This window comes from Photinus pyralis, unplaced genomic scaffold (genome assembly GCF_008802855.1).
Source record: "Photinus pyralis isolate 1611_PpyrPB1 unplaced genomic scaffold, Ppyr1.3 Ppyr1.4_LG2, whole genome shotgun sequence".
NCBI classification, from domain to species: Eukaryota; Metazoa; Arthropoda; class Insecta; order Coleoptera; family Lampyridae; genus Photinus; species Photinus pyralis.
The window spans coordinates 26,520,382-26,534,801 of NW_022170403.1; the positions used below are offsets into that span (position 1 = coordinate 26,520,382).

The following is a 14,420-nucleotide window of genomic DNA, read 5'->3' on the forward strand; positions in this document are numbered from 1 at the left end:
TTTTTAGCTTTATTATTTATACTAATAAAAAAAAACAATAGGCATTTTGTTCAAACTTTAATCGCTATTTAAAATTTACACAATTTGGATGTGCTTCTTATTTCTAATTTCCGCAGGCATTATTGACAGGGTTAAGGTGGGTTCATAGCTGTCCGTTCATCCGTTGCGTTGATCCGTCAAACGGATAGTACATTTTGTCAAGGTTCATAGCAATCCGTCCACATTGTACATTTGCAAATAAGTATAATCATAACCTAAACTTTATTTTGTACTGTACCGTCAGTGACTTTCAGTATGTAAAAATGGTACGAAAGTAAGAACACATTGCTATCTGGCATATTACCGTGAAGAACGAGTAGGCGAACGCTGTTAACGTACCAAACATAACCTCACTCTTGTTAAAAACGGACCAACGGAAACGTAAATGTTCAACTTCAACCAACTTTTCCGTCGTAAACGGACGACGTACGATTTAAAAATTTGCTGTCTTCTGATTGGCTAACGGACAAACGGAAACGTATGAACGGAGAGCTATGAACTTACCTTTAATCCCACATACTGCCCAAATGCCGATTCTACACTATTACTATTACTTATAGGTAGTTAGATAGTGTATTTAAGGCACTATTAAGAGGATCGTCATTCTTCGCAGAATCCTTGGCTTTCCTCTGTAATAACCATGATACTTGTTAAATTGTAGTATCATATTGTGTAACACCGGTGTTTGATTTTCAGTTGGGGTGTCCGCTGCTCCGTCAGAAATGTGGCCCTCATCACTTACTTTGGCTTGACTATCTGCAGTAGTTGCAAGTGGTGATGATGTACACGGTTCTTGGACCACATCAACCTCAACATTCCTGCGTTTTTCATTTTCCAATTTTGCACAGTTTGAAGTTCTTCTAAAATGCAAATTACCAATGTTTAATCAAGATTCGCGTTTGAAAGTATAACTTACTTCCTGCTTACAATATGCTTTTCCAGGAACATTAAAGACTTAAAATACTCCCATTCATCGTCCAAACTACCGCTACCAGATGGAATACCTTTTACAGCTCTCCTTTCTCTGCAGTAACGGTCCCTCAAATTCCTCCAAATTCTCTGGCATTCTTCAACTGAGTAGAAAAGCTAATTTATTAATACTTTCAATTACGAAACTGTTATATCTAGGTATTACCTGAGGTTCCCAAAGAATTCGAAATTGTACGCCAAGCGTTGTCTTTTTGGAGGCATCTTTATAATCTGCCTTTGATTTATCGTATAAAAAGGAATAATGTTGAATTCCTTTAATTAACAATTGTTCAATCATGATAATTAAAAACGGGCGCAATTTACAAAATAAATAACCGGCAAAATGTCAAAAACGAACGTCAGGCTAAACTCAACTGTTTGAATTATCCGAGTACTGCCGAAGTGCTGCCGAAGACAAACGCGTTAGCACGATTTACCGTAAGAAATAAGATTTGGGCATTTCCTACGTACCGTAACCGTTCTAACGCAACGTTAACGCGCAACAAGTAGAGTTTAATTCCAAACGTTACGGTACGGCGTTGCGGGTACGGAACTATAAATTCAGCTTACATGAGTCGATTTTCGCCGTGCGATTAATGGCTTCACAAATTCCCTCACAAAGCCGCATCGCCACCCCATTTACACAGACTAAAATCGCAAGCGAATAGGCCAAAAACACAACTTCATGCGGCGGGCGATCGTCTGCAACTGATCATTTTCACGGTCGATTTTAGACTTGCAGATGTGTTCCACACTGACTCCCTGTACTGCGCAAACGCAAGCGCGCTAAAATTTGAATTTGTATACAGCTGTCAAGTGTAAGGGGTAAGTATTCTTTATTCATTGGGGTAAATAATATACACATAACCTGCAAACGTTATAATTGAAGATAATTTAGCTTACCTGCTTACCTAGTTATTATATGTAGTAGGTATATGAAAATGCCATGTTATCAAGATGAATTTTGTTGTTATCTACATTTGGAGTGCATGGTCATAGAATATGCCAAAGGCGATATTAGGAAACTGCTTCGGTAAGTACTGTAATAGTTAATTAGAAAGAGTTAATGACATTTACTTACAGCAATAACGTTACAGACCAACATTGACCTATGGTAAAGAGAGAGTCCGGTGCTGAACGAATCACAAAAAAACAGACTACAAGGATCATGACTGATAGCTAAAGTAGAGGTTTGCTTTCAAGTTGGCGCTATAATGTATTTAACTGGAATTCACAGTAGTGACCGAAGGCTTTAATTCGAGAAGAAGAACATATTCTTTCCGAAAATACAGCGACATTTGGTTTGTAATATGGAAGTCAGCAGGAACTGGTAGTATAAACAAAACAACCGGTGGCACGTTAAAGCAAATTCAAATTTTAGCGCGCTTGCGTTTGCGCAGTACAGGGAGTCAGTGTGGAACACATCTGCAAGTCGATTTTAGTCACCGGCCGCATGCTGCTCGTCCTCGCACGGCCAAAGTCGGATGCTATTCTACTTTGGAAGTTGGAACAACGATTTTAGTCACTTAAGGCACAGATATACGTAAAGAACATCTGTGCTTAAGGCTCCTCTGTAGTCAATCCGCCATATTGGAAAAATAGCTAAACTTTCTTATCAAATGCTGCTTTTGTAGTTGCAGTCTAACAAATTCTCGATAGTGGATATTCTTTGCAATGATGAAAAGAACGGCAGTACTTAAAGAAAGTTGAAATATCGGTCTTAGTTTTTTAGGAAGATCGATGAATAGAAAAATCGTTTTTCGTAAATAACAGCCGTTGTAATGGAAGTAGAAAAACCTACAGCACCAATTTGGAAATCCGACAGAATTTCCTACGGCGGTACTTAAAGATATTATTTCCACCTATTATGATAATGCATATATTTAAAAAAATATGTATCGCGATCTTTAGAAAAAAATCAAAACGCTAACGTAAGGATAGGCAACTCATATTGCACTATAACTCCTGAGGCGACAACTCATTACCTACTTGAAAGGGAAAACAAAAGAAACTACCTGGTATTATCCTGCACATTGTTACGCCGTTCCTAATGATATGGATTAGATAAATTACTATATAATTAGCTAATGTTCATGAATGCTGTTGATTTGTGAATCATAATGTCACATATTCCCAAGACGAAAAGTGTACTAAATGCATATTTATTGTAGGTACATTGGAAATAATTTTTGATTTCTAAAACCTTTTTCATTCTATCAGGATGCTTCAAGAAATTTGTTTAGGAAGGTATCAAATAGTAGCCCAATTTTTAGCTAAACCCCTAGGCGGAATACGACTGTACCAGTAATTAGAAACATTTTTGCCGCATATTTGTTCTTGTGTAGAAATGTGGCACCGTTTTGATTTTTTGGACTAACGCATGACCACCACACAAGCGGGTAGCACAGTATCACAATTCGCAAACACTACTACTGAGTCGAAACTTAGAGAGGCAAGTGCTACTTATTTTTTCAATACGATCAGATATCAGGAATATCCGCTTATCAAAAAAATAAAGGAACGACAAATTTCGATTTTTACAAATAAATTGGTGAGAAAGTTGCGCCCAATAGTTTTCACATTCTGAGCCTACCATTTCAAAGAAATTCGATTCCACTTTGTTAATTTTAACTTACAAAAAATGTTCCAATTCCCCTTTTTAGCTAAATTTCTAAGCGGGATACGATAGGTAACTAATAGGCGACACTGACAAATTTATTAAAAAAAAGTGTCATTGTTTTGCTCATGTCAAGTCAAGGTAGTGAGACATCACGAAAATGAATATTTGTATCAAAACATGGGTGAAATTTTGGGTTTTCCCGGTAATTAGAAGTGGGTTAAAAAATTCTCCCACTTTTAAAAAATTTCAGCTATTTATTTTTTCCGTTTGAGAATATGATGGAATCCCGTAAACTTCACATCAACTTAGCGAATATGAACTGATATCATCTCGGATCTTGCCTCTCAGAAAATAGAGGATCAACCGCGGAATCAACAAATTTTACAACTGAATTCTCAATTTAGGACAAAAAACCGAAGTCATCTTGCTGCACATAAGATGTTCGGAAAAAATCTACATGAGTTGTGCATAAATATAAATAAGTATAACTATGTACAATTATTATTTTTTGAAAAGATAAGAATTTATTTAAAAATCGGTGTATGTTATACTTTTAATCATTGTAACAGAATTTTAAATGTTAGCTACCACTTTTATTAAAAAAATACATTTTCTGTTGTTCACCCTTATTGTATAAGAAAATAAAGAGATTTATTTTAGGTGTTCGAAGTGCCGGTTTATTAGGTTCTACCATACCTAAATCCTATGTGAATTCATTCATGCACATGTCTATCTAATAACTATTATAAACATCTATAAATCAGTAAAATTAATTAGAAAAAAGCCTAAGGCTCCTCTGTAGTCAATCCGCCATATTGGAAAAATAGCTAAACTTTCTTATGAAATGCTGCTTTTGTAGTTGAAGTCTAACAAATTCTCGATAGTGGATATTCTTTGTAATGATGAAAAGAACGGCGGTACTTAAAAAAAGTTGAAATATCGGTCTTAGTTTTTTAGGAAGATCGATGAATAGAAAAATCGTTTTTCGTAAATAACAGCCGTTGTAATGGGAGTAGAAAAACCTACAGCACCAATTTGGAAATCCGACAGTATTTCCTACGGCGGTACTTAAAGATATTATTTCCACCTTAAATGATAATGCATATATTTTAAAAAATATGTATCGCAATCTTTAGAAAAAAATCAAAACGCTAACGTAAGTATAGGCAACTCAAATTGCACTATAACTCCTGAGGCGACAACTCATTACTTTAAAGGGAAAACAAAAGAAACTACCTGGCATTATCCTGCCCAATTTTTAGCTAAACCCCTAGGCGGAATACGACTGTACCAGTAATTAGAAGCATTTTTGCCGCAAATTTGTTCTTGTGTAGAAATGTGGCACCGTTTTGATCTTTTGGACTAACGCATGACCACCACACAAGCGGGTAGTACAGTATCACAATTCGCAAACACTACTACTGAACTGAGTCGAGACTTAGAGAGTGCTACTTATTTTTTCAATATGATCAGATATCAGGAATATCCGCTTATCGAAAAAATAAAGGAACGCGCCCAATAGTTTTCACATTCTGAGCCTATACCATTTCAAAGAAATTCGATTGCACTTGTTCATTTTAACTGTTACAAAAAATGTTCCAATTCCCCTTTTTAGCTAAATTTCTAAGCGAGATACGATAACTAATAGGCGACACTGACAAATTTATTTAAAAAAAGTGTCATTGTTTTGCTCATGTCAAGTCAAGGTAGTGAGACATCACGAAAATGAATATTTGTATCAAAACATGGGTGAAATTTTGGGTTTCCCGGTAATTAGTGGTGGGTAAAAAAATTCTCCCACTTTTAAAAAATTTCAGCTATTTATTTTTTCCGTTTGAGAATATGATGGAATCCCGCAAACTTCACATCAACTTAGCGAATATGAACTGATATCATCTCGGATTTTGCCTCTCATATAATAGAGGATCAACCGCGGAATCAACAAATTTTACAACTGAATTCTCAATTTAGGACAAAAAAGCGAAGTCATTTTGCTGCACATAAGATGTTCGGAAAAATTCTACATGGGTTGTGCATAAATATATATATAAGTATAACGCTAAATGTACAATTATTATTTTTTGAAAAGATAAGAATTTATTTAAAAATCGGTATATGTTATACTTTTTATCATTGTAACAGAATTTTAAATGTTGGCTACCATTTTTATAAAAAAAATACATTTTTTGTTGTTGTTCACCAGGTTGTTCACCCTTCTTGTATAAAAAAATAAAGATATTTATTTTAGGTGTTCGAAGTGCCGGTTTATTAGGTTCTACCATACCTAAGTGAATTCATTCATGCACATGTCTATCTAATAGCTATAAAAATCTATAAATCAGTAAAATTGATTAGAAAAACTCACAGGAAATAAAGGGGTAATTAAAAATGTTAACAAACAATGCTAATCTAGTCCACTAATGACCTAAGAACCAGGTAATTTACAGAAGGTGTCATTATAGAAAAATGCAGTAAATGCACTGAATAAGTAATTTACTCAATAGTAAAAGAGATAGGCATTTGTGCATCTCCGTTCAAATATTGTACAGCTTTTCGCTAAACTTGTTTACATAATATTAGTCCTTGACCATTATACATGGTCTATTGTGTTTAACAATAAATGAAGAGAATATGTAAAATTGGAAAGGATAGAGAAACATCGTTGGTCTCACTCAAGGAGTAGGTACATCGTCTAGAGATGTGTATTGTTGGTGGTCTAACCCCTTGCAATAACATTGAAATACAAATTGACTACAGGGTGCGTTTGCACGCCATGGTGTAAGAAAAGTGAACTAAGAAGTATTTTTTAAATATTCGTTGCTTTGTGCTGCCATCCCGAATCCGCGATCCCTATTTGTACTTCGTTAGGTCGCTGACACTCGCATACATTCGTCTTGAGATAAAATTAAAAATAGTATTTTGCTTATCTTTGGTTACCACGACCACCTGTAACTGTAAATATCGTTCCATAACTCTAAAAAGGGAATTTAGTGATCTTGCGAAATAAATTCTACCTAAAAATACTTATTTACCATAATATGCGGTTTTGTTCAGTAATTCAATTGAATGCCAATAACAGTGCCTAATTGTAATTCCTGAAATGCCATTCAAAGTTGGGTTATGTTATGGATTATGTTTACCTGATTTTCTATTAACTGCAAAATAACAAAAAAAACCAGTACCTACCTAGGTAAGTAAAGTTGAGGATCTTTATTTTAATATAGTTCTATTAATGGATTGTTTTAGGCTATCCTTCGACTGTACACATTTCCGAAGATTGACTTCCGACACCGAGTACATTTTTTTCCGATTATCATTTTACCGAACAATGTCATTGCAGTGCGTTTATATAAGGCCATCGGTCACATCATGGTCAGAACACGGTGCGGTCAATTATTGTAACCGTGTATTTCTGTACTGTTCATGTTCTGACCGTAACCTGACCGATAATAATGTGAATCGGCCTTAAGGAATACTCAGCCTTTATGATCACAAAGGACAATCCACGCAATATTTTTAGGAAAACCAGATTTGCAAGTCAGCAATACTAACTCATAATTGAATGTTATTTGTTTGGGTGTGAAATCATATTTTGATATAATACCGATAACATTGAGATCCTTCACTCAACGATTGAATTATTCAATGCCGATAGTATGTAGTTCATTCAAATTATGGGAACCAAGATGGCATCCAATCGGTGGGGTTTCGTTATTATTAATAGTGCTTAAATTTAGTTGTAAGTGACGTGTACATTTATTATCGAATAAATATATAATCTTCAGTTACTGATTTCTTGCAGAGTTGTCTGATAGCACTTCCGAGGTGTAAATACCATCGTACAAGTCGACAGTGCTATTAGATAGCAACTTGGGCGAGAGTATTCTTGCCCATAAGTAGCGCTTCGTCTGGTAAACGTAAGCAGTATTAACACTGTATTATCAATTCAGAAACACCATCCCACATAACCTCTTTTTGTTGTAAGCTCTGAAATTTTTATATTAATTAATTATAACGTAGAGTGAAAAATCCCATGATCCTAAACTCAACGTTTATAAATACTTCTTTTGCCAGTTTCCTAACCCAAATTTTGAATGTAGGTAACGTTAACCAGTGTAATTCCTACTTATGGTACGGTTTTTTGCTGGATACATTTTATCTGCATTAATAACCAACAAAGCCAATAAAGGAATAAGTTATACTGTTAAAAAATAGATACATTAATACATTCCAATAAGTACTCCAGTTTAAATTTCCCGCTTTGTAAGAATAGTATACCGTAGCCATCTTAGTGGATATACGTTGAACTACACTGAGCACAGATTTCTTTTCTATAATTGTTTTACGAGTTATTATTCAAGTGTACGGAGTTCATACCGTTTGTGCTTTAGAAACCACATATTATCCATTTTTACATCACGTTTTATTCCTTATATGTTCAAGAATCTGGAGAAACAATTTATATTTCAAAAACTTCTTTGACCTTTGAATTATACACAAAAGGTTGCCATTGTAATCGAACGTCTACTTTATACACTTTCAGAGAATGAGCTATGAGTTTTAATGCAATATAAACCGTTCACTCATAATTTACATACATTTAAGAACAAGAAATAACAAACATTTCCGAAAAAAAATGTATATTTTTTAAAAACGGTATGAATTCCGTTAGGCATGTTTCCCATAAGAAAGCTATTGTGAGATAGGCAACACACAATACTGATAGCGCGCCCTTAGCCGAATCACAGACAACTATATGTTGTCTGTGGCCGAATTGACATTTCTTATCTACATTCCCAACTAATGACACTACACACAGCTACAACACTAGGAACGCAAAAAATCTGAGGATTCCATACTTTAGACTTTCCAAATCCAAAAATAATAGCCCCCGCATAGATTTCTATAATGTACTACCACTGGCTGTGAAGCAGTTACCTTTCATTAAGTTTAAAAATTTTATAAAAAATCATTTTTTAGCTTATTGTTTCTACTCCATAGAGGAATACCTCAGTACACCTATTGTTTTTAATTTGTGATTTTAATTTGTATTTTTATTTTTAATATTGTTAGTTTTTTATGAATTTCTTTGTCTGTTTGTACTTTTCATTGTATACTATTTATTTATGCTGTAATTTGACCTGTCGCAAGCACTGAATGTGTTATTACGACAAAATATACATTACATTACATTTCCATTTTTGCCGTGCGGCGTTGTCGCACGGCGAAAATCGACCTGTGTAAACCCCGTATAAGACCCAATATAAAATTTTCTTCATTTCTAAAATGTCTGAATTTATTTATTTCCGATATACGTTTTTGTGTTGCTGTCGATCGTACCAGTTCTTGCGATTTAAATCGATTGTGTTTAATTTTTACCTGTAAAAGGAAGAGGGGCTCCTTAATTTTCTCTTTTCGTAATAAGTAGATAGACCAAAATTCAAGAGAGTTATTACAACCCCCATCAATCATCATTATTAGCGTAACCAAAAGCGATTTCTTTCGTCTACTTCGCAATCATGATTTCAAGATCGTGATTCGTAGGATCACGTTTTACGAAAGAACGCGCGAATTTAAATCAAAGTATGGTTAAGTTTACGTAGTACACATTTGCCTTCGAATTACGTATTTTTTGTTTGGATTATGAAAATAATTTAAATAAAAGTGCTCCTCTTCGGTTACAAATATTGACTAACCTAACACTTGAGTAAAAATATCCTTGCATTTATAGGTTAGAAATTCTTAATCATAAAACTTTTATGTTCAGTTTGTTCACGATTTTAGCAATCATGATTATAAGATCACACTTCGAAAGAACGTGATTTGACAATCCAAACGCGTTTGGATTACCGAAAGCATTGTTGAAAACATCAATTTTCAATTGATTACTGCACTGTTGCTTTCGAACTTCCTCGGTGGTTGACGCTTCCGCTTCAGAAGTGATAACTTATTGCCAAATGGTGGTTTTTGATCGTTCACAGTGAGGGTTCAGCATCAAATCTCCTATCTACTACTCCTCCCCCTGAATCGATGGTCCTGATTCCATTAGACCGATCATCAAATTGACCGACATCTACCGTTTCTGAAAACCGCCTTTTCAATGAAACGTCTTACCCCCAATCTCCGCTTCGTCAACACCATCCCTTCACAGGACACAACTCATATAAAATGTTCGATGAGCCATTGTTCTGCGATTCGTCGAATATGCAAATGCATGGCATCGCGTTTCACACCAATTCCTTAGGATTTCCTCAATTGCGTTCGTTTCCAGCTACTTTTCGATGCTTTTGTCCTCTAATGCTAATTGCACGCGGAAATACAATTACTGAATTCACGGGCGTCGAAACACAATTTTTGGTCGTCTGCCATTTGACTGAAGAAGTCGCTAATGTCAGGCTGTCATCTGTCATGATACTATTTTTTATAGGAATATCATGGCAGCTGTACTTCAAACTTGTCAACCAGTGACGTCTTTAGAAGCGCGGGAATGCGTGTGAGAGTGCACACAGCTTAAATTTAAATAGTAGGTAAATAAGCTGTGAAACTTGGCGCAAAGCCGCAAAATGGCCGCCGAACTCAACGACCAATCAAAAATTAGACACTATTGTCGCCGCTGTCCAAGGTTATTTCTAATAAAACAACCTTGGCCACTGTCTCTATAAAGTCAACTGTAGTATATTCTAATGACATCTCTCATTCTTATTTTAAATGTCACGCGTAGCATGATGTAAAGGTGGGAATAGACGAAGCAAACGTTGTGCAACAGTAGAACAACAGGTAGGCAACTGTTGGCTAACTTAGGGGAGAAAATATTTCAATATAAAGAAATTACCACTGAAATACCTATGGTGTGTAAACCAATTGTACATCCTCAATTTGGAGTGGACAATGCCCACAATAGCCCCCCTCCCCTCCCCTCTTCTAGCTACAGGTCCGGCACTCGGCTCGTCTTTGGGCACCTTGTCACTTGTGTGATATATAACATAAATATAATTGACATAAACGCGTTACATACATGCCTCTTTGCAAAAAGAAAACAAAGATAACAAATATGTTTATTTGGATAAGGTATTTCTTATATACAATTTCAGATTTATAATTACGCATAGGTATATAAAAACTAAATTTTATACAAATTCCGGACATATTATTTAACAGTTCCTTCTAAACTCAGAATTACCTAAAATACCGACATACTTACGTTTTAGACTTAATAACTGCTTTGAATTTAATGACAGTTTGTAAATTTGGAATTCAAAGAAAGTATTTTATTTACGCAATAAGATAATAAACCAATTAAAATACGAATCTAATAAACAAGGTTAGAATATAATTTATTAGTATCATTTTTATTTATAAGTACCAACAATATAAAAATTGCTTTTTTTATAGTACATTGCTTACACTTACTTGATTTAACATATATGCTTACAAACAACCACCTACCTACATAAAAATATATGTACACGTACATACATAGATTAGTGTACCTACCCCAGCCAGTTAGTAATATCAAATATGGGTGTAAGGTATACTATAAATAAATAGTCACAGCTTTCAATACATGTATGTTTGTGCTACAGCTACATTTAATACCTTAAAGACTTTCTTTACATATTTAATGTACATTGGCAATAGGCACACAAATTATATTGTATGAATTTAGAACTTTAACGTTCATTCAGTCACACATAAATGTTAAGTAGGTAATGTGGGTATAAATTGAATATATATTACTAAGTTCTTGGTCAGAGTATTTAGAAAAACTAGGAAAAATCTGTACACATACATTGAGGAATATTGCAGGTAATGATAGTGTTTCAAAAGACAGTTTTAAATTAATTGAGTATAGGTAGGTATAGTACCTATATGCATATTACCTACTATTAGTACTTCTGATGGGGGCAGTTTTACAGTGTGTCCCAGGTAGAACGCACAATAGGGAAACGGCAAGGCAATGTATTTTTACGAGGCCGTTGAAACTAGTGTTCAACGTACTGCTCCAATCTTGTTCTACCATCAGGCAAGCTGGCAAGCGCAATAACGTCAAATACATATCAACGGCCTCGTAGATCCTGCGCGGTAAAATACATTAATTCTGTCTGTTGTGCTCAACCTGGGACACACGGTATATTGTTGAGTAGTGTTTATAAATTACACCGTGTAGAGGTGTTTAGATGCAAGAAAACCATTGAATATCTAGGAAACATTTAAATGATATTCAATTATTCACTTTGCTCCACTGAATACTTACACCATCTTTGAATAGTGTGTACTTTTTGGTCAAGTAAAGACGTAAATAAAAACAGTCACCAGGCTTTGGTTTTATATGACATTCACGCAAAATTTACTGTATTTATCATATTTATTTGCAGATGTCTCAATGATTGGCAGTTTAATATATGCCTAGTAATGGACATACTTAATGTTCTCCTTCTCTTTATCTGTAAATTTTGTGTTGATTATCTATTTTGAATATTCGTTAATGGCATTGAGAGTGGAATGACAGAATATAAATGGATTTTTATGTAGCAAAATTTTTGTGTATGACATTTTTAATCATTTGAAATTCTATTCTGTTAAATCGTAATACCTGTTGCGCACATTTTATGTAACAAGGAAACAAAACCGCAAAATTGACCAAGTAAATTTTTCCACATAATCTAAAAAAAAACGTTAAAACGGATAAATAGTTATGTTTTACATAATGGATTAATAATGGCTCTTTTGTTTCGATCGGCTGTGTAGATAAAACGTGGTGACTTTACAATCTGTAGATAAGTACTAATAATGTTATTTATTTAGGGAAACATGTAAAGCTATTACATCAAAAATACTTTTAAACTAATTGCATATTTGTGTAATAATATTTACATTTAAAAGCTAACACAACTCTCATATTTATTCTAAATATATAAAAATATCCCAATGACAATCTTGTTTAACATGTATCTAATATACCTTTATATTTATATGTAAAAGCAAATTCACTTAATAATTACAATTATCAACATATCGCAATCATAATCACATTTTTCCTACGTAGTGACCATACGTAGCTCTTTCCTTGGTACCTACCTACCCAAAAAATACTACTTTGAAAATAATCTTTCAGTAGGTACACAGGAATTGAAAACAATAATGCCTATATGTCATATGGATTTAATATTACAGAACCACAGTTCTCACAAAACAGTTTTGATGTATTTCCATCATTATTCCTTGATGCCCAATCAGTCTTTACGAAGAGTGGATGCAAACAGTTCATTTGTAAATTAATTCGCTATTTACTTTTACTAAACAGCCCGTTTTGTTTCAAAGTATGCACCATAAAATGTTTGTTGATAACACAAAAATATGAATTGTGTTTATTTTTGAAACCGCAGATGATGCCAAAGCACTTGCTGCAGTCTTCAAACAATCTTCGTGTTCGTGATAATCGATTCTAGTAATTGCACAGTAGTGATTATGCGCACAGCTAAGATCGCATAAATGAATTTGGCTATCATTGTGTATTCGTACTGAGTTTGCTTTATAGTACCTGTAACAAAATAAAAAATTAGGTAGGTAACGGTAGTATTGTCCACATTGAATACTTTATAAGCCCGGCCCGTGTGGCGCAGTTCAGTTAAATCTGGACTGTGGTGCTAAGGGTCCCTGCTTCGAATCCGGGTTCGGGCATGGATATTTCTAAATGTATAGTGGGTTGGGTTGGTAGAGCAGCCACTCAAAAATAAAGGTAAAATAAAATAAAAATAAATAAGCTTTACTTTGTCTTTCTTACAGACCCTCTAGATCCAGTATAAGACCGTCAGCAATCAGTGACATCGCTGAAGCTTACAGGCGAAGCAAAGGGGTAAAATGTATGTAAACTATTCCAGGAGCAGTTGTAGTTGTATGGGCATATATAGGGTGAAAATGTTGTCTGGAACACTGAATGAAACATTTTTTTTAAAAAAGCGTTTTATGATAGGTATCCATAACTATAAAAACTTTGCTGCCCATAATTTAAAATTGTCGTCAGTGGTGCACGTGTGCAGAGTCAAGGGGGACACTATTTTTTATTACTTTTTAGGCTGCTATATCCAAAAATAAAATATGTAATGAAAACTAGTATGTCCCTTTTGACAAGGCACAAATAAATATAAAGAAGTACGTAGATTGGTAGCAAACCTTTCATGCTTTTGGATACTTTTTTTGCAAAACATGTAGTTTTAAAGACACCTATATACAGGGTGAGTTTTTTTTCATTTTAAGCATTGGGATCTCGGAAACCATAAGACGTACGGATTCGGTTAAATGAGAAAAGAGTTGTCGTTTTAAGAGCTTATTCAAGATATGCTTTTGTTTTTTTAAAAAATCCACAGTTCACGAGATATGAGCGAAAAACAGATTTAGTGATTTTTCATTTAACTGTTGTAGAATCGTTAGTATTAGAAATACAGAAATATGCACAGAACAAAAAGTGTAGATTTTTTTCCGCTTAATAAGATACATTTATTAATACATATTTATTCTTCTTTTATAATTTTTGAGTTATAACGCAAACTTACATTTTTTTAAATGGTAATCATAGTTGGCTGTGACATTTTTAAAAAGTGCATTTGTTTTTGTTTACAATGATATAAGGTTTTTAGGTATTTTTTTAAGGTATTTTCTTCATTTATGTATTGAATAGATCAAATTATAGTAGAATGTCAGGTGCACATGACCTACAAATAATTGAAGGTTGGTTCACAATGAAATGTGGTGTCAGCGCGTGCCCTGTGAGGTCAAGTTATCGTAAGTTTCA

The 14,420-nt window shown here is 34.2% G+C and overlaps 1 protein-coding gene across 1 annotated transcript in view; it reads right to left on the reverse strand.

The window, feature by feature from the left end:
• Positions 1-10,806: 10,806 nt before the first annotated feature.
• LOC116162945 (acid sphingomyelinase-like phosphodiesterase 3a) overlaps positions 10,807-14,420 on the reverse strand; it is a 239,878-nt gene continuing 236,264 nt past the window's right edge. The window contains exon 6 of the mRNA XM_031476721.1: positions 10,807-13,169. Within this exon, the coding sequence (XP_031332581.1) occupies positions 12,944-13,169 (226 nt within the window). The 3' untranslated portion in view covers positions 10,807-12,943. The remainder of the gene's footprint in view (positions 13,170-14,420) is intronic.